Source organism: Siphateles boraxobius, unplaced genomic scaffold, assembly GCF_051911475.1.
Source record: "Siphateles boraxobius isolate OS27281-9 unplaced genomic scaffold, OSU_SipBor_1 3, whole genome shotgun sequence".
NCBI classification, from domain to species: Eukaryota; Metazoa; Chordata; class Actinopteri; order Cypriniformes; family Leuciscidae; genus Siphateles; species Siphateles boraxobius.
In genome coordinates, this window is record NW_027508919.1 from 3,489,909 (window position 1) to 3,513,723 (window position 23,815).

Below are 23,815 nucleotides of genomic sequence, written 5' to 3' on the forward strand. Positions count from 1 at the left end.
ATGGGCAAACTCATGACTATGATGAGATAACAGACATGCTTGAGCATTCAGTCCTTTTTAGGGTCACATCTTGTGACATGTCATGTTTTTGGTTCGTTTACATGTCTTTGTCTGGTGCGGTTCAACTGAAATATGAACGCAACACAGACCAGAGTTCGTTTGTAAGTGGATCCATCTTTTCAATTGATCTCAGTCTGCTCGTTTGGTTCACACCAGGGTTGGGATGGCATGTTCACACTTATTCAAATAAACCGCACTTACAGAGCAATCGTACTAGAGTTCGTTTTAATCTAACCAAACATGCCAAGTGTGAACACACCCTGGCCTGAAGATCAAAGGACAGTTCGTTAAGTTTGTGATGTAACGCAAGTAGCGAAAGATCGTTTATTCCATATTGTGATGTACAAAAAAATTTAATAAAAATAAAATAAATATGTAGGGCAGGACTTTTGTTCATCAGCTGTTGATTGGATGGAGGCAGACCTGAACTCAAACTCGCAGTCGATTGTAAGAAAGGGGTGTGGATTAAGACGTACGTCATTAGAGAGAAGTCTATCGTTTCACCAGAAGATTGAGTTATGAGATTTTGATTAAAGATTAGAAAATTGATAAGGTGACTTATAAAAATGTTAAAAAAGTTAAAAAAAGAGAATATTTCCATTTCACTAAAAATTACCTGCTCCTGAAGAGACTGAACCTCTGCTTTAGAGTTTTCATGAAAAACAACCAACTGCTCTTGTCCTAATGAGGAGCTGGTTTGTAATCCTGTGTTTGTACTTGACAACTCTTTGTTTTCAGTGTTCACTAAAAGCAAGGCATCTTGTTCCGCACAAGTGTCTTTGCCCAAGTGCTTCAGTTTTAATTTCAACTCTTGATTCTCTCGTTTAACAGTCAGAAGCTCTTCCTTTATCACACCTCCCTGTAAAGCAAGCTCCAAATTCTGAGACTTTGACGCATTCAGCTCAAGTTGAGTGACTTGCAATTCCTTTGTTACTTGTTCTTGCTCCTTGATATCATCCGTGGAAGGTTCTGGAATGTGATGTTGGAAGTTCAGAACATCCAACTGTTCATCTGGCAAGAGAGAACTTGCATTCTCTTCAATCACCTCAGAAAGTCCTGGTGCTTCTGAATCTGCACTAGAATTTGTAGCACTTTCACAATGTACGTCTGAAGCGGGACATAATTCATGTGGCTTGGAAGCTTCAGTCACTTGCAGCTTATCAGATATCTCACCAGTGTTGGTTTGATCAATGTTTTGACTAACAGAGTGTTCAACAGGCAGCTGTGCAGTAGGCTGTGAGACCTTCTCCTTCAAAATCAGTTGCGTATCGTCACTAAACATTTCATGGTCACTTATACTCGTGTTGCTGAAGACAGAATCGCAGCTTAGTTCTCTTGAGATCTCTGTAGACAGTTCAGGAGGCGTAGAGATGTCATTGGGGGTGATGTCCGTCCTAGTGTGTTTTTCTTCAAGAAAACTGATTTTCTCTAGACATTTTTGCAGTTCCACACCCTGCTTCTGGAGGGCGCATTCTTTGTCATGCAACTCTCCCAGCAGGTTCTCGATGTGCTTGCTCTGACTTTCAAAAGCTTGGGTAAGGTGCTTAGTCTGAGTGGTCACTTGCTTCTGTAAGTCCTCCAGCTTTCCTTGAGCTAGTTTCGCCTTCTCAGATTCTCTTTCCCGCGCCGCCCTTAAGCGCTCCACCTCCAAAACTAAAAAGGTAGTGCTGTCCAAATCTGAAGCATCTGTGCTCAATTCTTGACTCCTGCGTGTCTCTGCAGCTGAGGTCTTGTCCTCTGTTGGTTTAGTTTGTGTTCCAAGATCAATAATTGTTCTGGTTTCTTTGCAGACTTTTGCATTGTGAAGGTTCACAGAATCACAGGTGGACTCTTGAATGTCAGGAGAAGGAACGAAGTCTTTGTTTTCTATAACAGCAGCACTCTTATCATTGTTTGGATGGTGTTCTAGTTGTAAATATGTGACGGGAAGATTGTCTTTTGATATTTTCTCCTCTAAACTCCTAGACTTTTGAAGATTGTCCAGCTCTTCTTGAAGCTGTGCAATCTTTAGTGCTTCTACTTCCTCTCTTCTGATTTGCTTCCTTTCCTCTTCTCTCTCCATTTCTCTTTCCTCCCGTTCCTGTTCAAGCTTGAGCTGTAGGTCTTTCAGGTCCTTTTTCATTCGCATTATTTCTTCCTCCATGTCCGTCTCCTTTCGCTTCATCTCAGCCAAGACGTTCTTCAGCTGGGTTCCTTCTTCCTGGTCTCTCTCCTTCTCTTCCAGCCTCATCTCAGCTTCTCTTTCTAGTGCATCAAGTGTTTCTTTCAGTTTCATGCTCTCCTTCTTCTCTTGTTCCAACTGGGTCTCCAGTTTTGTCACACTGTCTTTGAGCTCAAGAGATTTGGCGCGTTGCTGCTCTGTATGAGTCGAGTGCTTGCGGCTCAACTGTTTCAGTTTGGTCCTGGCCTCCGTTTCTGCTTTCCTCTGGGTTTCAAGGTCTTCGAGTCGCTTCTGAAGCTCGGATTTCACATCTCGAAGTTCATCGCGAAGCTCTGCATTCTCCTTCTTTAGATCTTTTAGAGGCATCGAGTCACGTTTTTCTGTCTTACCTGATGTGTCATATGCAATGTCTAACTGTAAGCTGCAAGAGATGTCCGATTCACTTTTAGGCATCATACCACTGGTTGAGTCAGATGTAAACGAGTCTGTGTCCACATCTTCAATACCCGTGTCTTGTTCTGTCACTGAGGTGTCTACATCTTTTTCACTCAGCCTCAGAGAGCCACTTGGATGTGTTTGACCGCCTTTTCCTTTAAATTTCTGTAACTGCTCAGACTCAAATTTACTGATGTGCTCCGAGTCGATGCCCTCCCCTGGCTCTCTGCCAGAGGGGAACTTCATTCGATCCTCTTCTTTTGTTCGTCCTATTTTAGGGGCTCTCTTTCCCTGAGAAGAGTGGTTGTAAGGAGGAGACTGGTCATGATGGAGGGAAACAGAGGGAGAGAAGCAGTCTCCTGAAGAGCTGGGGCGAGGCGCGGCCACAGCTGGAGGAGGTGCAGCCAGCTGAGCTAAAGGAGACAGAAATGATATGGTAAATACAGGTTAATTGTTTAGCAAATAAAGAAAGGTCCCTGAATCCCAGGTTAATATCACAGTAAAGCATTGTCTCAAATATCTTAATGCTTTTATTTATAATAAATCAATATGATAAAAGCCTAATAAAGACTTACACTTATTCCTATAATAGTAATAATAATAAAAATAATAATATAGACTAATGAACTATATTAATCAGTGAAAAAATGTGCACAATAATAATTATAAAATTATGCTCATACAGGGTTCCTGCACACTTTTTAAAGTCAAATTTAAGGCTTTTTAAGACCTTATTAAGACCTGAAGAAATCAAAATTAATACCGTACATTAGGGGTGTGCAATATTGACAAAAATATATCCCGATATTTTAAACGTTTTGTTGATAATAATTAGATGATATTTTACTGATTTGTGTTTTTGTGCTGATGCAATGGCTGGTATAGGCCTGTTGTTGACAGCAGACTCACGAAGATATTCATATTTTTCAAATTCTATGCAGTGGTCAGTTCACCGTAGTGACATCAATTATTAATTAATGTGCAATATTTGCCACCTTAAATTGATTTCCAGGGGCATTTTCACCTATATATGGACATTTTTTCAAAACTTATTTAGAGTTATGCATCACCTTTTGTCAAATACTAACATTCAAATTAAATTGTACAGTAATTATACTTATTTATACAATAATACTTAATTACACAATAATTATACAGTTCCACCGTTACCAGTCAAATTAAATCATTAAATCAAAATCAATCTTTGCAGTGCAGAGGTGACACAGAAGCGGCATCAGAAGTGGCATTATTATTTACACTACATTTACAATTGCATAAAGCTATGAGATAGTTTTTAAAAAAATCAATATTAACTATTTAAATATGAAATGATTTCTAATTTTAACGTTTTAATTAAAGGGTACTTTAAATATGAAACTAAAACCGCCAGTAGGCGGCAGCAAGTCTTAATACCGTAAGCCAGTTGAGGGAGTCATTCATTCAAACGATTTGTTCGAACGGCTGATTTATTCGGGAAAGAAACAAGAGATTGTTCATTGAATCGTTAAAATGACTCGTTCAAAATGCGGATTTTTAGTCAAGAAATCATCGCTGTCTATTGCATTGAGACACTGCTACGGTTTCATTTTGAAATTCTAGTCGGCGAAATAAAGGGAAAACAAACAATATTGACAATATGGTGTCTAAAAAGTAACTCACAATGTTAATTTGTTTTTAATTTAACTATTGTATAACATAAATATATCATATTTGTGCACAGAAAAACGGCACTCTTACTGATGTGATATTCTAAAATAAGAACATAATATGATATAAATATAAGACACACACTAATTTGGGGACATAGGCCTACCTATAACTGCACACATCACGCAGTGAAATCACGAGACACAAACGCGATGTCAGCTCACAGTGCCTCGTACATCGTTAAAACAATGATTACAATATCATAGTAGACAATACACATCGCACACCCCTACGCACATAAAGAATGAACTTACGACTGAACTGACATTTGCCAACTTTCTTCTTCTCTCCTCTCTCGCGTGCAGGAGACAGACGAATGTGCCGCAAATGTGATGCGAATTGTCACGTGAACAAGCAAATCCACAAAGATACCGTAGTATAATAAAAAATAATACTATGCTAATTAGAGTTTTAATTTGGAAAACATTTAGATATGTCTAAGTAGAAGTGTACTCTAAAACTTAAGACCTTTCATAAGTAAAAATAAGACTTTATAAGACTTTTTATGGCCTCATATTTTAGAAATCTAATTTAAGACTTTTTAAGGATCCGCGGGAACCCTGTCATATACTCAGAATTTAGAGTTGGAATTTATCCATTTCAGGAAAAAAAATAAGCCAAAAGAAACTTTGTATAAGTCATTTTTAACATTATGGAACTTTCTTTGTGCATATTCTAGAGCAGAACAAGCTGAACATGTTTACAAGTCTTTAAAAGAATTCTTTTATATATATATATATATATATATATATATATATATATATATATATATATATATATATATATATAGTTATAAAATGAAGTTTGAGGGGATTTGAGGGTCTACTGCTTTGACTGGCTTGTCTAACCAATCACAGACTTCTTGTACAAAAAGATTTTTGAAGGTGCACTGTCAAGTCTGGCCAGAAGGGGGAGGCAAACACATAGGATGTGTGTAACAGGGCGGGGCCAACACTAAAAACACAGTTCTCCGTGTTGAGGAGATTCTTTCAGACTCACCCTGCAGTTCTTTAATAAGCTTGAGGGCATCAGCAAGCTCTTCGGTCAACCGCTTCACTTCATCCTGTAGAACTTTCTCCTGTTTCTTCATCTGCCCAAGAGACACAGTGAGACTCTCACTCTCCCTCAGCGCCTCCTACAGAACAAGATGAGAAGTGCACATATAGAACAAAGTCAAATGAGATTAATGAAGATACTTGAGATAAAAATAAAGATTAAGATAAAGATACTTTTCATCCATGAACAGCCATAAAACTACATTATACAAGTGTATTGTTACACAAATACAATCTAATAGTGAAAAGCAACCAGTATCCTCATAGGTGTTCAGGGTGAGGCATGCTGGACAAAGACGACACAACAAAATACACAAAATGAACGTAAAAGGTTATCCAACTGCAATCTTGATCTGTATATAACATTACTCTGCACTTAAACATCATAAAAGCTTTTTTGGTGATCATAATACATGACTCTTACACTGCAAGTCTACTGTAAGACATACTGTCTATAAATAAAGCGCTTAAACCCAAGCCCCAGTGTGAAACAGAAGTTGTAAGGAGATAATGGTGCTATATCTGATACTATATCCAGCTGAGTCAGTAACAGTATTGTTGCACTGGGAGCTTCGCCGGTGTGTTCCTCTCAATGTCTCTCAGTTCAAAAGTTTGGGGTCAGTAAGATTTTTTTTTTGTAACAAATTACTTATATTCATCAAGTAATAGTACAGACTTTTACTTTGAAACAAAAGAGTAAAGTACAAAAAAGCTATTCTTTCATCAAAGAATACTGAATTAATCACAGTTTCCGCAAAAATATTAAGCAGCATAACGATTTTCAACACTGATAATTGAAAAAAAAAATTCTTGAGCATCAACGAATTAGAATGACAGGAATAAATAATTTTTTTACATGTATTAAATTAGGAAACAGTTATTTTAATTTATATTAATATTTCCAAATATTACCGTTTTTGATTAAATAAATACAATGAGAATTTTTAAAAACTTTTTTAAAATAATCATACCAACCCCCAAATATGTGAACAGTAGTGTACTTTTGGGGACATTATCAAAAAGGAAATAAAGAAACAGTTTATGCATTTGTAAAAATACCCAAACCTGTATATTAGGGTAAGAGTTACAGTCTATATAGTAACTATAAGCAGCTTAATTTAGAAGTCAAAATGAAGACTCGATTTAAATGCCTGCTGGATTTCCCTCCCTGTCATAACTGAAGGCTCTGCCTAATCTTCCAGACACTGTGACGGGGAGACCCGGATTGGACTTTGACAATGCTGTTCAATAACAATGACACATTTTATTACATGACTAATACACTGCACACTGATGCATTTAGTCCCTTTTAATGTTTTTAGAGTGGCCATGTTTGAATAAAGGCTTAACTATTTTGAACCAGAGGAAATGCTTTGGATCTTTTTTCTATAAATGCACATTTTATTATATTTTGAGGAACGTGAAAGAAAAACTGGAGAGGTATGTGTCTGATTGGTTGAACTTCAGTGTATCTCTGTCCCATTGTTCATAGTAAGTTATTCTATACATTTGATCTGAAAAAAATTTAAATAAAAAAAAATTGACCTAGATGCACCAAAATGCTTATAAATATCCCTAGAAGTTAACCAAATCCTAAGATCTCCTTTTAATGACCTCCCCAGAAAGGGAAATAGTTAATAAAGAGACTAAATGCCTTTATATTTCACAGCAATATAAATAAAAATGAAGGCCATCATTAAGATACACCACCGTTCAAATGTTTGAGGTCGTTTGAGAAATGTTTGAGATTATCAAAAATCATTTTTATTGTGAAATATTACAATTTAAATTAACTTTTCTTTTGAAATATATTTGAACATTTATTCCTCCTGTGATGCTGCTTAATATTCCTTGATGAATAGAAAGTTCAAAAGAACAGCATTTATTTGAAATAGAAATATTTTGTAACATTATACTGTCACTTTTGACCAATTTAATGCATCCTTGCTGAATAAAGGTATTAATTTCTTTAAAAGATTCTTTTGAACCCTAGGGCCTAAGTTGGAGTCTCTCAGGTCAGTGTGATTATGCATGTTGTTGTACCATGAGTTTGGCCTCAGTCTGTGTCTCTCTCTTCTGACTCTCTCTCAGCTCAGTCTCTGTGTTCTTCAGTTTTCCTCTCACATCCTCTAGATCTCTCTCCAAACTCTGCTTCTGCGAACACACCTGAGAGAAAGACAAACAGTCAGCAGAAAGATAAGACCGTAAGCCAAGAGAAAGAGCGCGGATCTTCATCATGCTGTGTTTGTGGCAGATTGAGTCATGTGACTCAATTTCATGCAAGACGTAACACAAACCCATGTCATAGAAACTGTGACAAAAATTATGAAATTTACTCATGGAATGTAAATGCAAAACATTATTTTCACGCATCTTGCAGTTTGACCAGATGATGTACAAACCATGCAATATTTTTTTCAGTTTACTGAAGTGAATCTGAAAGCTTATTCTTGTTAATTAGACATTCATGCAAACCACATATCTAAAATATGTGTGTTCACTATTTTTGTGCTCACTATCCGGATTTAGAATCATGTAAAATATCTTAAAAGAAGGGAAACATTAAAAAATTCCCATATGCAAAGTAGAAGTCAAAACAGCACATTCCATCACCTCAAGTCATTTGAATCAGTTGTGTGTCCCACCAGTATAGAGACAACATTATTTATCTCTGTATTGACTAGAGGTGGGCATAGATTAATTTTTTTAATCTAGATTAATCTCACTGGAATCTTGGAATTAATCTAGATTAATCTAGATTAAAATGGCTCATTTGAATTCTGCCGAAGGCATTTAGAATGTGTGTGCTACCCAAATAATTACTGAAAGTAAGTCTTTGAGAATAGTTCGCCTCGCGTAGGGATGTGAATTTCTGCCAAAAATGCCATTCGACAATAGAGGTGCAAAAGTCGAATATCGGTCAAAAAAAATTATAAAATAAAATAAATAAATAAAACGCACAATTAAAATGACAGAAAGGGAGGCCAATTTCATCTTTAGCGATTTGTCATCGAACAAACTGTTTATTAATTGAACAAGTAACATGTTTTCGTCGGTTTTTTTTTAAAACATAGTAACTTTGGCTAATTGGAAGAAGAAAAAAACAATAAGCACGACGTAGCTACAGTCCGTTTTTGCATCGCCAAACCCGATGCTTGTTAGATCAAAAAATAATGTCATATGTAATAATGATTTTATGTGAACCTGCCTTTACCGGCAATAGCCTCCTCCTTTTTAAACAAATTAGTTTCAATCAATGTAAACTATTCGTGTGACACTGCCCCTGCGCAATACACACACAGAACCGAGGGATGGCGGGTGTTCATTTCATAAACTGTACACAATGGTAGCTTATTTATTTTGTAGCCTATTAATTAATGTATATGTCCAACGGATAATGTCATACTTTTTAGTAGTGCTATCGTGGCGTAATAATCTGTTTGGTTGTAAAACGTATTACCTGAATGAAATGAAATCGAATGTATCGTCCTGTGGAATCATTCATTCACAGACAGCTTACGAAGATGTTCAACTAATAAAGATCTTCATCGCTGGCAAAAATATGATGCATTTGCAGATTTGCTTTCACTAGACTAAACTGTAGCTCTTGATGTTCTTAAATCTTCCTGTTACGACTCCGTGTCGAGTGTGATTGAACGCGCTTCAGAGTTCAGACGATTCAGTGCGTGAGGAACTGAACAGAACTGATTCGCGAACCGATTTAGACAGATCTGCCAACTTGTTTGATGAAGTCTTTGAACAGAATCGACCCAAAAGAGTGATTCATTTGTAAATTGAGCATCGCTCATGCCCATAAAAAAGATACACCTTGCTTGGAATAAACTCATTTAACAACAAGTAACGAGAGGAACGATCAACGTAACATGTAAAAGTATACACCTTGTGTCCCTGACAGGAAAATACCCTGCTGCGCGATTTGCGTGAAAATATAACGATATTCGAAAAAGCTATTTTATGATCCCAACCCAACTTTGAGAATAGATTAACAGCGATATTTTTTTTTATCGCCCGATAAGAGTCTCACGTTAACGCAGCATGTTATAGCCGATAACGGCCCACCACTAGTATTGACACATTTGTATCTGACACATCTCTTACTTCAACACACAGTATCTTATCAGCACTATAAGAATGTCTTATTCTACAAAACCAACAAAACAGGGCTCAGACAAGACTTGTTTTTATCTTCAGTTGCTAAATGCTGTAATTAATATAACACAAATCAGTGAACTATGTCCATAGGTTATATTTTACAACCAACATACACACACCAATCTTGGTCACCTCCATATCTCGTTGTACCCATGTTTCTGGAGAATATAAGACATTTGTGAAAAAACATGCCATGAGTTTCATACAGACATCACACTGAGATTACAACACTGACCTTCGCTCTAGTGTCCTCTGAAGAGGAAAAACAGAAAGAGGAAAAAAAAGAAATAGAATTGTGTGAGAAAACACATGAGCAGTGGGAGCATGAGAGAAAGAGAGAGGGGTGACATTAGTGCATTGACCGACGGACACCCGTTCTGGAGCTCCCATGAGACAGAGAGAATAAAGAGAGAGAGCAGAAGCTACAAGTTTAATCTAGCGTAGATAAACTACAATCAGGCTAGCCTTCTGGAAACATGAAGTTTCTGCAAATTCTAAATAAGAAGTGCTGACTGCACTGAAGCTATTTAAGGAAATAGAAGTGTGTAGCAGCAAGTGGTGCTCGTCTAAACACTAGACGAGACATTATTGCATTGCTCTACTTGTTCTAGTTGGTTGCTGGGGCACTGCTATGAGGTTTCTAAAACGAAAAGTATACTAGTATCAGGGCTCTACACTAACGTTTGAGAGCAGTGGCACCAGCAGCACCTGACTTGTTAAAACCACATGTTTTGTCGATTGAAAATGCACATTTGACAGTAATTTGCATTGACAGTATGGTAGCTTCAGCTGGGATGCAGATGTAAATTTATTTTCATTAACCAAAACAGCATCTGTAAAAACTACATTACAAAACATTTTTATAGGGTAAAATTTAAATATGCTGACTGAATTAGGACTCAACTCTTATTAAAATTAAAATTGTTCTTCCGTAGTATCATACATTTGTAGATCATGATAACCACAGGTAAGATTCATGCATGGCATCTCATTACCATGGTAAAAACTAAATGGATTCTATGGTATTTTTTATGAAAAACAGTTAACGCTTTTGAACGAAAACTGTTATATATAAAAAAAATAGGTCTTCATTAATAATATAATAAAATTTCTAAAAAAATAACATGGTTACTGTTAGTGTTATTACAATTAATCCATGGAAAAGGTTTGCGATTTGTGGATTGAAACACCTCCGAACTGGATCGTTTTGGCACAATATTTCTCCTGTTTTCTGTGTCACTGTTGCTGAGTCTCATCCCTGTTTCTTTTGGCTTTTGAATAAAGCTACACTATTTATAGAAAGGCTGAGCAACTCCTACACTACTGCAGTCAAGTTTATAGGGTCGCTACATTTAGTTAGTCGCTCCTCAGCCCTGGTACCTTGTCATGCTGCGCCTGCAGTGTGTTGTGAAGTGTTCTGGCCTGCTGGATCTCCTGGTTGAGTCTGTTGCTCTCCTGCTGATGTTGTCTCTCCAGAGCCTGTCTCTCTCTCTGCAGCTCCAACAGCTCCTACAATACACAAATCACAGCCATCTCTTAGTTACTGTAGGACTTTAAGAAGGAATTTTTTGTTAGGCTGCTTTGAATTAACATGCATTGTGAAGAGTGCAATAAAAATGAAACAAAATAAATTCCAAGGCTTTAATATCATAACTCAAAGCTAAAATACAACTGCAATGGAGCTGTAGATTTAGCAGTGCCTGAAATAATGAATCACAAGCATGTCCATGTGCTCGGTCTCACCCTCTGATGTTCTCTCTCGAGGTCTTTCCTGCGCTGTTCTGCACTGCAGCGGCTGCTTTCAGCATTCTGCCTTTGACACTTCAGCTCCTCCTGAAGTTGCTTGACTTTTTGCTCAGCAGACTGGACCTACACACACACACACACACACACACACACACACACACACACAGGTATAATTACATTTTCTAAACATTCAATGAACACAATGTAGACACTCATTCAAGAAAACGAGAATAAATACATAAACTGGCTGAAAAAAATCTATCATCTAATTATATAGTAACACTTCACAATAAAGTTCAATTGGTTAACAATAGCTAATGCATTAGACACAATAAACTAACAATAAATATTTTTACATAATTTATTAAATCAGCCTAATATTAATTTATACATACACTACCGTTCAAAAGTTTGGGATCAGGAAGATTTTTTTCCCCCAGGAAATATTCATTAAATTGCTCAAAAGTGACAAAGACATACTAAATTACAAAAGATCTTGATTTCAAATAAACGCTGTTTTCGAACTTTCTATTTATAAAAGAATCCCGAAAAAATATTAAGCAGCACAACTGATTTCAACATCAATAATAATAATAATAAATGTTTCTTCAGCAAATTAGAATTATTTCTGAAGGATCATGTGACACTGACAACTGGAATAATGATGCTGAAAATTCAGCTTTGCATCACAGGAATAAATTACATCTTAAAATATATTTAAATAGAAAACCGTTATTTATTTTTCTATAATTTATATCTATTTCAATGATAAATCACAATATTACTGTTTATTGTATTCTTGAGTTACCTGTGAGTCTCAAAGAAAAGAGATTCTGGTTTAAACACATTGTTTAGTGTGTGTTTACCCGGTCAGTCTCCTGTGTGATGCGGGTCTGTGCGCGGGTCAGCTGGTCTTGGCTGCGTGTCAGACTCTGTTCTTTGGTGCTGATCTCTCTGCTAGCCTGAGCCAGGCGAGACTCCACGTCCCTCAAGCGCTCAGACTCCAGCTTTGCCTCCCGCTGTAGATCTGATACACGCACACGCAGCTCTGAGAGGAACAGACAGTCACTCAATTATTTACGTTATCACTCTGACCTTCTGACTGTTTCTGGCTCTTCTGAAATAAATGAGTTTGATGTGCTACTGTATGTGCCTAACACTAATGTTCACAGCGCAAAGCTTCCTCCCCAATACACCAAAACCATTTATGGAAACCAAGCTATGCATAACTTTTTTCATTTCTGAATGACATCACAACCCAAATAACATTTGGCTGCATATATCGATCCACCCACACATATATACAGGGCCTGAAATTAACACCCGACCACACGCCAAATGCGGGTGAATTTTGCAATTGGCGGGTAACACTGTCAATCTACCTGCCACATTGGCAGGTAGCCAATGAGAATTGAGTTATCCATTCATTTTTTTTTGCAACTGTTGTTCTTTTACCTTTCAATGAAGTCCGCCATTTCGTTGGACTTTAGCTAAAATGTGGCGGGACATTTCTGGGGTAAAGAGGCCAGCTGAAACAAACAACTAACAAAAAGATGAGGGTGAGTCAAAGAAATGTAAAAGAAGACGTTTTAATACAAAGTGGACAATTGGCGACAATGGCAAGGTTCATGAGTGGCTGATTTATGACAGCAGTACATGTACTGCAGTGATTGTCGTGTGTATGCCTCAGAGAAAGCGAAGTCAAATCCTTTTGTAATCGGGACTAAAAACTTAAAATTAGAAGCAATTAAGGACCACGAGTCATCAAAAAGCCACCTTCACACGATAAGTTGTAAACTATCAAAGAATGCACTTCCGGAGGAGACCGCTGCGGTCAAGGCACTGACGTCCATGAAGGCAGCGCAGTTTGAGAGGATGCGACTGCTGTTGAATAAATGAATAAAAAGATTTCAAAAAATGTATATTCTAAGAGTTATTATTACTTATATTGATTTCGTTTATAACTTGACAGCACTTAAATGTGTATTCTTACAAGTTAAAGAACAATATTGTGAAATTCCTGTTTTTCACCTCCAAAAAAAAAAGGCAAAAAAAAAACTGGCTGGTAAAAAGTCACTGTGGCAGGTGGCCGAATAAGTTAACTTCAGGCCCTGCATATGTGTATATATATATATATATATATATTTTGTTTTATTTATTTTTTTGTTGAGAATTTAGCACTTTCCCGTCATATGCTTATTACTTACAATGAAAAGTATTCTTGTTAATATATTCAGGAAAATGGTTTTGCATTATTTTCTTCAAAAGAAAATAAGAAAAATAATATTTTACATGATTTTGGGAATTTATATCTGGCCATTCCACTATACTAAGTACATATACTATAATATACTATACTATAACAAAGACAGCCTGTTTAATTCTAAGGATCAGAGAAAGTAAGGGAATTAGTGCAGTAACTTAAAAAAAAAAATCGTGACTTGGAAAAATGAAATGCTACCAAAGCGTTGAGCACAGCCCCTATAAAAGCCCTCTGAACCACCTGCCACTGTGACAGTTTATTACAGCTTCTTGAGGGGAATTTACATTCCAGAAAATGTTATATTCCTGATCCAGAAGTTATTGGAAGGGCAGTGTTTGAAGAATCAGTGATACTGTGGTGTAGAGCTGTCAGAGTCAGCTGTCTGTGGAGATGACAAACCCTGATGACCTCACTGATGACTCATCAGCAAAGAAACAAAACAATGGAGGACATTCATACCACACACACACAGAGTAATAATGATCTCTGTTGCTCAACAGACACACACCCACTCTAAAACACCCAACATCTCACTACAAAATGGCAAGAGATAAGACCAGCATGTGTGAGTGTGTCCAATTCAATCCTTTCATTTTGTCAATAGTACACTGCATCAATGGCAACACAATCCTCAAGGCTCTGCAAACTGCATATTGGTCAATATTAGCATATTATGCTAACTTGCATTATTTATCAGATCATCTATGCCAATACTGGAAAAAGACAATCTCCTGACATTGCATCACAAAAATAAATTGCATCTTAAAATGTATTCAAATAGAAACCAGTTACTTCAAATGCTTTACTGTACTTGTTGTGATCAAATAAATCCAGCCTTGGCCCACCGTTTCACAAAAACCCTTTCAACATTTTAAAAATCTTACCAACTTCCCAAACTAACAGTAGTATATTGTGCTCATTTTATATATGGGCAAAAACAAATCATTCATTGGCCACTGGTATTGGCAAAAATGTCTATATCAGAATGATCACAGAAATGGGTTATGTTTTGGGCCTCCTTTACTGGGATAGCTTTATTGGAAACCTGAAAATAGCATTCAATATTAATCAGATTAATTATGTAAATAAACCTGACATTTAATGAATAAACATGATACTCCTCACTCAGTTTATGGGCAAACACAGCTGCACTAAATAAATAAAACTACACTTCATTTTCTTAAACTACCATAATCTCACACACACACACACACACACACACACACACACACACACACACACACACACACACACACACACACACACACACACACACACACACACACACACACACACACACACACACACACACACACACACACACACACACACACACACACACACACACACACACACACACAAATGCAGGTATGCATCCAATTTATTTCCAGCTCAGTCTGAAGCTACGACTGCTGAAAGAAATCTCCACCCTCCTTAACATGCAAATATTACACAAATCTGCTCATGCCACTGATGAGGTGGAATAACTTACTCTCACTGGCTGTCATGCCAACATGCTTTAAACAGTGACTTTGGGCTGCTTTCATTTATGATTATTAAAGAGCAGACAGGCAAATGTCCTGGATTCAAACAACCCAAGAAAGAGAGATATCACTCAATCTGAAGAGTTCGACACAGTGTTGAAGTATTTAAGCAAGTTAAGTCTCTGGGTTGGTTTTACTCCGGGATTCCTGAACATTTAAAAATGAGATTTTCAGTGGAAAACTCCTGTAAGCCCAATGGCATGAGGAGAAGCTCACCATCTATCTCGTTCCTCAAGGCCTCCTCCATACCAGAGTCATTGCTCTTGATTATGATGTCACTGGATGAAACCGAGGAAGCTGGTCGTCCTTTGGGAGTGGACCACAAATCACCACGTTCCCATGGAAACACAGAGGTGGGGGTGGAGGGTTCTGATTGGCGGACGTTGCGCCGAAGGGGTGGGGATTTATGTGGTTGCTGTGGTAACGGGGTGGAAGCCCCGCCCGCTGAGGCCTTGGGGACGTCTCCAAACTGCAGCTGCTGCTACAATGGACAGAGCACAAACAAATGAGTCAGGAAGTATATTCATAAACAAAATATTCCTTATTAAGTGGTTGCTCTTAATAGGGTTTGTGCATTGGAGACTTACTCTGACATGCTGTGTTTTGCTTTCACTCTCTGCTCTGAAACCACCTGCAGAGTTAAACAGGTTATAATAACAGCAAAGGAATAATGATGAAAAGGTCGTTCTAGATGCATCCCACATGGACAAACATGCACACAGAGCCTGGGTACAAAGTCAAAATGTAATCACATTTTACTACGCAATCAGTCCTCCTTAGGGACATTCCGAAAAATAAAACACCCTTTTGCCTACTTTATGAGTGGATACATTTTACAATCTTTAAAGAGGGACACTTTGTGAACAGACAGTGAATAAAACAGAAGGGCCACTGAAAAAATAAAAAGGGACAGAGCGTGAGGGATGGTACCGTTGTTGTCCCATGGAGAGCTCAGGTTCCAACAAGGTGTGGAAAACAATGTTGATTCCCCAGAGCCATTTCCCTTCTGCAGCTTTTCCAGCTCCGCCTCAAGACTACATGCAGAGAAAGAAAAGAGCGTGCTATAGGTCATTATAGGCAACCGAGTAATGGGGCAAACACATTTCTCAAAGATGAATTTAAATTCTTTTTAGTGCTTCTAGGTGTCCAGAAATCACTACTCCACCTTTTATGTTAATAACAACCTTTTGGCTGACTATCACCAGATAACTCATGATACAGTGCTCATCACGAGTGTCAAACCAGTGTTATAGACGGCATATTGAATTTAACGCAGACGAAAACGAGGCTGTTAGGGATAAACTTACAGTTATTACAATGGTACACATTGTATAGCAATCCTAGATCACATAATTTTCACAACTTACAACTTCTAAAACTGTTTTATGGAATTTGTCTAAACTGTAAGCTTCTTTTTCTCCCCGGAAAGACATTGTCAGCTAAACAACCGGTATGTTGTTAAACAACAGCAAAATCTATTAAACGCACTGTATTTCTTTTGTTCACAGCCTCGCTTTCGTTCCTGTCAAAAAATTTTTTTTTTATCTACTTAAGTATTACAATTTTTAATAGTTTTAGTTAACAATAACAACATGCAACACAATTTGGTTATGAATTTGATTACCGTAAAACTTCAAATAATAGCAGAGTCCCAAATAGACACCTGTCTCTTTTACACGCCTGGTGTGGCGACAGGTTTGGGTAAATAAAGGCCGGTCTCAAATAGAGGCCGGATCTGTTTTTTAGTTTCGGGTTGTATTTAATCTTCTAAAACCCGTCAGATCGGCCGCCAAAGCAAATTTGTGTCCCGCTAAAGCCTTTTTTTGATTGGTGAGTGATGTAATAGAATGACTGCTAAGCTTGACAGGGCGCAAACGAGCAGAGAGAGAGAGAGAGAGCGCCCCGGCCGCGTGCGCGCACTCTCATGTCTTCAAACAACACGAGCGCTGTCTTGCTCTCTCTCCCTCGCGCATATTAATCAAAATCAATTGACTCTATAGTAAAAGGTCGGAAGACCGCAGTTTCACGTGGAGCATTTGGAGATTTTTAGAGATTAGAGACTCTAGGAACAACATCTCAACACTAAATTATAAAGGCCTGTCTCATATAGACGCCTGTCTCAAATACAAGCCGGTGCAGTTAGACGATTTGGGAAAATAAAAGCCTGGGCTATTATTTGAAGTTTTACGGTATGTTTTTAACTACTAAAAAATTGATTTAAAAACTGATTCACACAAGAGTGTGCGATATTCCCATTTGCATAGCAATAACAACGACTTCTCTGATTTTCGGATCTCTGTTTAGGAGTTCAAAAACATTTGCACAACACTAATTTGGATCATTCCTTCATTCTGAAAACAGTAGTGATGCAATAATCTAAAGTATAGGCACAACAGTGTAAGTTGTGAAAATGACAATTCAATTGCTAATCAATGACTACGTTTACATGCAGCCAATATGTGAGTGATGGTCGGGTTAAGGTCAATATTCGGGTTTCTGAAACATTAGGAATAACCCGTTTACATGCGTGAGCAGAGAGAGTTACTCCTGTATACATGGAATTACATCTCCCGATGTAGACGGCGACGCACGGTTAGCGTCTGGACGTACGGACAACCTTACGACGCAATATGCGTCCTTTCCAATTCTTCTTCCTGTATCCAAAGACAACAACAACAGCAGCAGCACGCGGATAATGAATAGTTCGGGACAGATAGCGATCGCCTTTGTTTGCGCTTTGGTGCTGGTACTGACCTCGCTTCCAATTTATGCTGTGCTGCGTCTCGCCATGTTTACTTCCGGTATACTGCACGCGGGTTTTTGTATGAGTCAAGACGTTCCTCTACTCAAAAGACCAAGATTCCTTGCGAATAGAACATGCGCAGAACACAAATCATTATGGGGATATGCCGATACACGTTTCCATGACCAAAAATTCGGGTTAGAAAAGGGGTACACCAGGTATCATATCCCGGTTTTTAAAATCCGGGATATAAGCATATTCGGGTTTTTGCCGTTGTTTACATGGCCGTGCGTGACCGGGTTATTGCTAATATCCCGGTTTTGAATGGGTTATTGGCTGCATGTAAACGTAGTCAGTGTTAAATGACCTTGTTCAGTTTGTTATGTAAATGGACAGGAAGGTTTATGTTTGCGTCTCACCGTTTGAGCTCCTGTGTGAGGTTTTGTGTCTGCTTTTTGGCAGATTGGAGTTGTCCCTCTAGCGAGTGCACTTGGGCTGTTTTGACCTGCAGGTCGTGAGTCAGACGGTCTCTGGTGCGCACCTCCGCTTGCACTGCCTCACGCTCTCCTCCCAGCTCTCTCTGAAGCACAGCCAGCTCAACACGCACCTCCTCATACTGACGGAGAGGAACACGCTACATCACACATCCAGCACTGTTTGTGCTACAGCTATGCTGAAAGTCTCAGCCAACTTTCCATTTGGTGTCCTTTCAGGCAGTTATTTCTGCATTGCTTGAGAGGCTCTGTTAACCCTATGAGGCCTGTTGTATCTCCTGCAAGCATTCTGTCGTCTGATTGACAGTTCATACTTTTTAGCAGGTAAAAGACCTTTTAGGATAATTGTAAAATGTCCACCAAAATATTGTGGTGCAGGTGTCTTTTTGCTGTGGAGTCTTTAATTATTTTTATAAAGGAAATGCAAGAATACATTTTATATCGTTATTCGTTAGTAAAATATTGGTAAAACTTCCCAATAAGGTCCCATTAGTTAACACTGGTTAATGCATTAACTAATATTATCTAACAATGAGCAAAACTTTTTTTTACAGCATTTATTATTCTTTGTTAACTTTATTTCATTAAAATACAACCATTAGTAGTTTGTATGGCGTAGCTCCTCTTCTTTTATATAGAAACCCTGCAACATTTTTCTGTAAAACTTCTCGATTTAAACTTTGAATTCACCCCTGGCGTTTTGTTTTGCTCTTTCATCTGCACTTCCGCATTCGTCAATTCTCACTTAAGCTACGCCTATGTCATACGTCGGGTCAGAAGTCACCCTAGGATGGCTTGAGGGCGTTTACATTGTGATAATTTTAATTTTTACTTGATTATCCGTACATTATCTTAAGTTAAAAAAAAAAATCATGATATATCAGGTTGAGGTATGTTTGTTTGTCTCTTTATCATCATTGTACTGCATTGCAGTATATGTTTTCCCCCCCACAATAAAAAATTCATAAATCTTAGCATATTTATATGCATTTTAATGCAAGTAGTCTGATATACTGTTATAAATATCTAATTGTTTTACATGACAAGCAATCAGAATTCCATCTTACTTTTTGCTCATACAAATATCAGTAACCTCACCCAAATTGCATATTTTTGCAGTTTGTCCCTCTTAATAAAACTGTGGAGTTTTTTCTTTCTCGAGTCTGAGCTCCATGTCATACTATTTGAGCCATAAAACACTGATATATCAATTACCATGCTTAACAAAAACCACAAGAATTCAATATATCAAATTATGTTTTCATACGTCAGGCTTTAGAGGGTTAAAATGCACACATACATCTCTCTCGATCCTCACCTTCTGCTTCTGTTTGTGCAGAGCTGCTTCTGAGTTGTCCAGCTGCAGTTGCCGCTGCTGTTTTTCCTTGTTCAGCTTCTCATTCTGAGCCTGAAGCTGCTTAACCTTCTGCAGGACGTGACCTGTCAGACCCACGGTCCAGTCGTCTCCGGCCCAGCTCATCGCTGAAGATGCTGACAGACTGAGGTTTCAGAGAGCTTGGCTGATCATCTTCCAGTGCTGAAACGGAAGAGATATAGAAAGGTCTGGCTTGATTTGTTGTCTGGCTTGATCCTGTGTGCTGCCTTAGGGAAGATACTCTCAGCTGTCTGTACTTGTTTCAGACCAGAAATATCAGTTCACATACTTATCACACTCACTAATGACAAAAATGAAAAATTAACCAGTGTATCTGCATCTTTATATAAAGGAAAATCAAAGCGATCGTGTGGGTGTGTGTGTTTGTCAGAGTGTTCATGGAAACAATCTTAAGGGACTTCTGCTGCCAAAACACCAAGTAAAACCGAAAACAGAAGATTCTGTCATCATTTCCTTACATCATGTCTTTCCAAACCTGTATGATGGCTTATGTTCTTTGCCAGACAAAAAAAAAAAATATTAACAAATTGTATTGATTGTTTTTATTCATGCAACTACAAAGAATGGGGACTGTCAGTTGAGCTCAAAAACCGGATCGGTCCGATTCATGAATGAATCATCCAGACAACCTTTTGTGAACTGGATCAACGAATTCAATTCAATTGTTTTACTCAAAGAACACAGATTGGACATAGTCACTACTCTAGATCGGGTAGATGTGAAAATTGCTAATGCATTATTGCGGTTTTACACACAAAATTTTCATAAGTTATCAGAAGTATTACTAGGAAGCTGGTTTGAGCCACTGAATAAAATATAAAAAAAAGTAATTGTGACTTTTTAATCGCACAATTCTAACTTTTCTCTTAAATCGTGAGTTTACATCTTGCAATTGACCCTTCGCTAAGCCCCGCCCTCAGACATTCCCAATGAGATAATTAGAAATTTTTGGTGAACATGTGACATATCAGAGCAAGACAAAAGGGACTGCAGTATGCATTCGAGGGATATATCCATGAGATAATATGCAACCGATTAAAAAAAAAAAATCATAACAATTGAAGCTAAAGCCTATACAGTCCGAGCGCAAGCAGCAGCCGCCTCGTACGCTGACCATTCAAATGGGAAACACAAATTGAGGAACAGCTATGTTCGTGTGGGGGTCTCCCACACTGCTTGATCCATGCCCATCATTTCTCCCCTTGGCCAAACTTTTAGGATACAAAGGCTGCGTTACAGTCCACTTTTAGACACACACTTGCGAACTTCACTAAGCACTTCCCCTCGGGGAATCCCTGCCGCCATTTTGAAGTGCGTTACACTTCGTGAAGTGGACGAGGGAAGTTTATATGGACAGACCCTCGTTCCCTCGATTTTGACAGAGGGAGCGAGTCTACTTCATATGTACACTTCAGGCAGTTCCATATACCACAATGTAACACGATTGTGACGTCACCGCAGATCTCGTCTAATCACCACCACCAAAAACAACTCTATGATATATTAATTAGAATTTTTTTATATAAAACAAGCCAAACACACCTATATACATTTGGATGCTGCATTAAACAAATTCTTAAAGGGAAAATTTTTTTAAATAATAAATCAACTCCATAGCTGATTCCAAGTGATCAAGGGCTTAGGACGTTCCAGTTTTGCCCATTGCAGTTTCCGCCAGTACAGCCGAGTGAACAAGACGGAGGGAAGTTAGCGAGTGACGGGCATGTCTATTTTGGACTGGAACGCAGCCCGGGTATCAGATTTGCACAATCCATACGCACAACACTTCGGCCTGTTTCCCTCGCTCGAAAGCTTGCCAGACCACCCGCGCCTAGTTACGGTTGCTAAGACACGATTGGCCAGTGGCGGTATTCGGACTTGGCTTAGCGAAGGTGACTTTTTCTTCCTCAGAAATGGACTTTATAACTCGCAATTCTGACTTTTTTCCCCTTGCAATAGCGACTTTATTTCTCAGAACAGCGAGTTTTTAACTTGCAATTTTGAGAAACCAGTTTAACTTGCAATTTTGAGAAAACAGTCTCAAATTGCAAGATTTAAACTTGCAACTGCGAGAAAGGAAGTCAAAATTGTGAGATAAACAAGCTGCCATATGATCTTGACTCATATGCACCACTTTAAAGGGATCGTTCACCCAAAAATGAAAATTCTATCATCATTTACTCACCCTCAAGTTGTCCCAAACCTGTATGACTTTCTTCTGCTGAACACAAAAGAAGATATTTTGAAGAATATAGGTAACCAAACATATGATGGACCCCACTGACTAGCATGGTATGGAAAAAAACGTGTGTGTGTGTGTGTTCAGCAGAAGAAAGAAATTCATAGAATTTTTGGAACAACTTGAGTGTGAGTAAATGACAGGATTTTTATTTTTGGGTGAACTATCCCTTTAATGATACTTTATTTGTTTTTAAGAGCACATTCACTTTCATTATAACAAAAAGAGTGTTCTGCAAAAGAAAGTTATATGGGTTTGGGACGACACGAGGATAAATGAGTCAAAGACAGATTATAATATATATTGTATATTTGGTGAACTAGGGGTAAACTATCCCTTAAAGAGGACTTGCAATGCAAAGGTTTAATTACTGAAGAGAACAGTCCCACACACATAGTGAAAGTGTCTATTTATATTAACACTCAACCTCCTGTATTTGGTTTCTCTTCTCTGTCACCGACAGTAAGAACTGGATTGCCTAAAGAAAGGAATGAGGAAAATCCGGCCTGTGAATCTATAAGAACTGTGAAACTAAACATCCTGGTCCGATCTCACCGTGTACCTGAACTTCCATTACAAAGCATCAAAGATGAGCTTTCAAATACAGATGACGCCAGACTGGGATAATGACCATTGACTACCAAGATGAATATAAGTTACACGTTCAACAACAGTCTTACCAGTATTCACTGTATACTTACGTATATAAACCTCAGCAGTTTTATGAATCCTACTATGGTCAGTTTGGGGTCACGAATATCAATTACACTTCGTGAATGGAGGCAGCGAGAAAGGCTACTAATTAATATTCATGAGAAAAGCCTTCGCTTTAGTAAGATTTACAAATTCGCTGGAGGTTTTTAATTAAACTAGAATCTGTAGACTGCTGAAAGAACTAGTTAAAAATAGTTTATTTAATGTGTAAAACAAATGCAGACCATAATCCTGTCAGATAAAACGAAATGCTTAAGTGAAATCAAACAATGTGGCATTACTTACCAGGACTTCTGATTTGTTGATCTCTTTAAAACGCAGTGATTACTGATGTCTTGAAAGCCGCTTACGTGTCTGTTAATAAAAATAGAACCGATATGTATATCTATAGCATCTGAAGCGTTTGACCGTTTAACGTTAACAGATTGTCGTTATTTTCAACAGTCAAAACTGAGCACACGCGGTCGCTGTTTCTTGCGCCCCTCAGAACTGCTGCCGAACATGATTTGACGAGAGGCGTGGGGGTCCGTGACGTTTACAAAGAGGCGGAGCTTTAAGAGGTAACCAGAAGTGCAGTGGCACCCACAGGTCAGTGATGCGTTTTTTGTTTTTATATATATAGCTATATATATAGCTATATATTTAAATTGATTCAACGTCAAATTAAATATTATGAATTAATATGTTAAGTTGATTAAATTGATTACACAAATTTTTACCCACATATTACGCATTTCATCCCAAACTGTTTTACATTATACTATTTTTTCATTTACATTATTTGCAAAGAAGAAGAAAAATATTGGACACTAGCTAGTGTCAGAAATTAACCAGGCATCGGGGCAAATAAATAAATGCATATGCTCTACATACAAAAGTGGGATTTTACGAGCTGAAAAAGTAATGGAACTTTATAATGAATTCAAAATTGTTGTAATGCTCAATCAGGATAGCCTGGGAAAGTTTATCAAAATGAGTAAAATACTGAGTTTAATATGGGTTTAGTGTCTCTGTAGACACAATCGTGACCTGTAGCCAGCATTTACTCTTGAAAATAAAGGTTCCTTAGTGGACATTTCCATTGC

General features: G+C 37.9%; 1 protein-coding gene and 1 long non-coding RNA gene across 4 annotated transcripts in view; both read right to left on the reverse strand.

Annotated features, from left to right (window-relative positions):
* LOC143756745 (uncharacterized) overlaps positions 1 to 23,265 on the reverse strand; it is a 28,023-nt gene extending 4,758 nt beyond the window's left edge. For all 3 annotated transcript variants that reach the window (XM_077247411.1, XM_077247409.1, XM_077247410.1), the window contains exons 1-12: positions 23,016 to 23,265; positions 19,700 to 19,918; positions 18,307 to 18,503; positions 16,075 to 16,178; positions 15,732 to 15,775; positions 15,361 to 15,625; positions 12,204 to 12,385; positions 11,335 to 11,460; positions 10,972 to 11,100; positions 7,462 to 7,584; positions 5,363 to 5,498; positions 677 to 3,069 (exon numbers count right to left, since the gene is read on the reverse strand). In XM_077247411.1, coding sequence (XP_077103526.1) covers positions 677 to 3,069; positions 5,363 to 5,498; positions 7,462 to 7,584; positions 10,972 to 11,100; positions 11,335 to 11,460; positions 12,204 to 12,385; positions 15,361 to 15,625; positions 15,732 to 15,775; positions 16,075 to 16,178; positions 18,307 to 18,503; positions 19,700 to 19,861 — 3,861 coding nt within the window. In that variant the 5' untranslated portion in view covers positions 19,862 to 19,918; positions 23,016 to 23,265. The remainder of the gene's footprint in view (positions 1 to 676; positions 3,070 to 5,362; positions 5,499 to 7,461; positions 7,585 to 10,971; positions 11,101 to 11,334; positions 11,461 to 12,203; positions 12,386 to 15,360; positions 15,626 to 15,731; positions 15,776 to 16,074; positions 16,179 to 18,306; positions 18,504 to 19,699; positions 19,919 to 23,015) is intronic.
* LOC143756750 (uncharacterized) lies at positions 7,949 to 9,622 on the reverse strand. The gene is made up of 2 exons (XR_013210321.1): positions 9,502 to 9,622; positions 7,949 to 8,089 (listed from the first exon to the last, which is right to left on the reverse strand). It is a non-coding gene; the product is annotated as an uncharacterized LOC143756750 (long non-coding RNA).
* Positions 23,266 to 23,815: the final 550 nt, after the last annotated feature.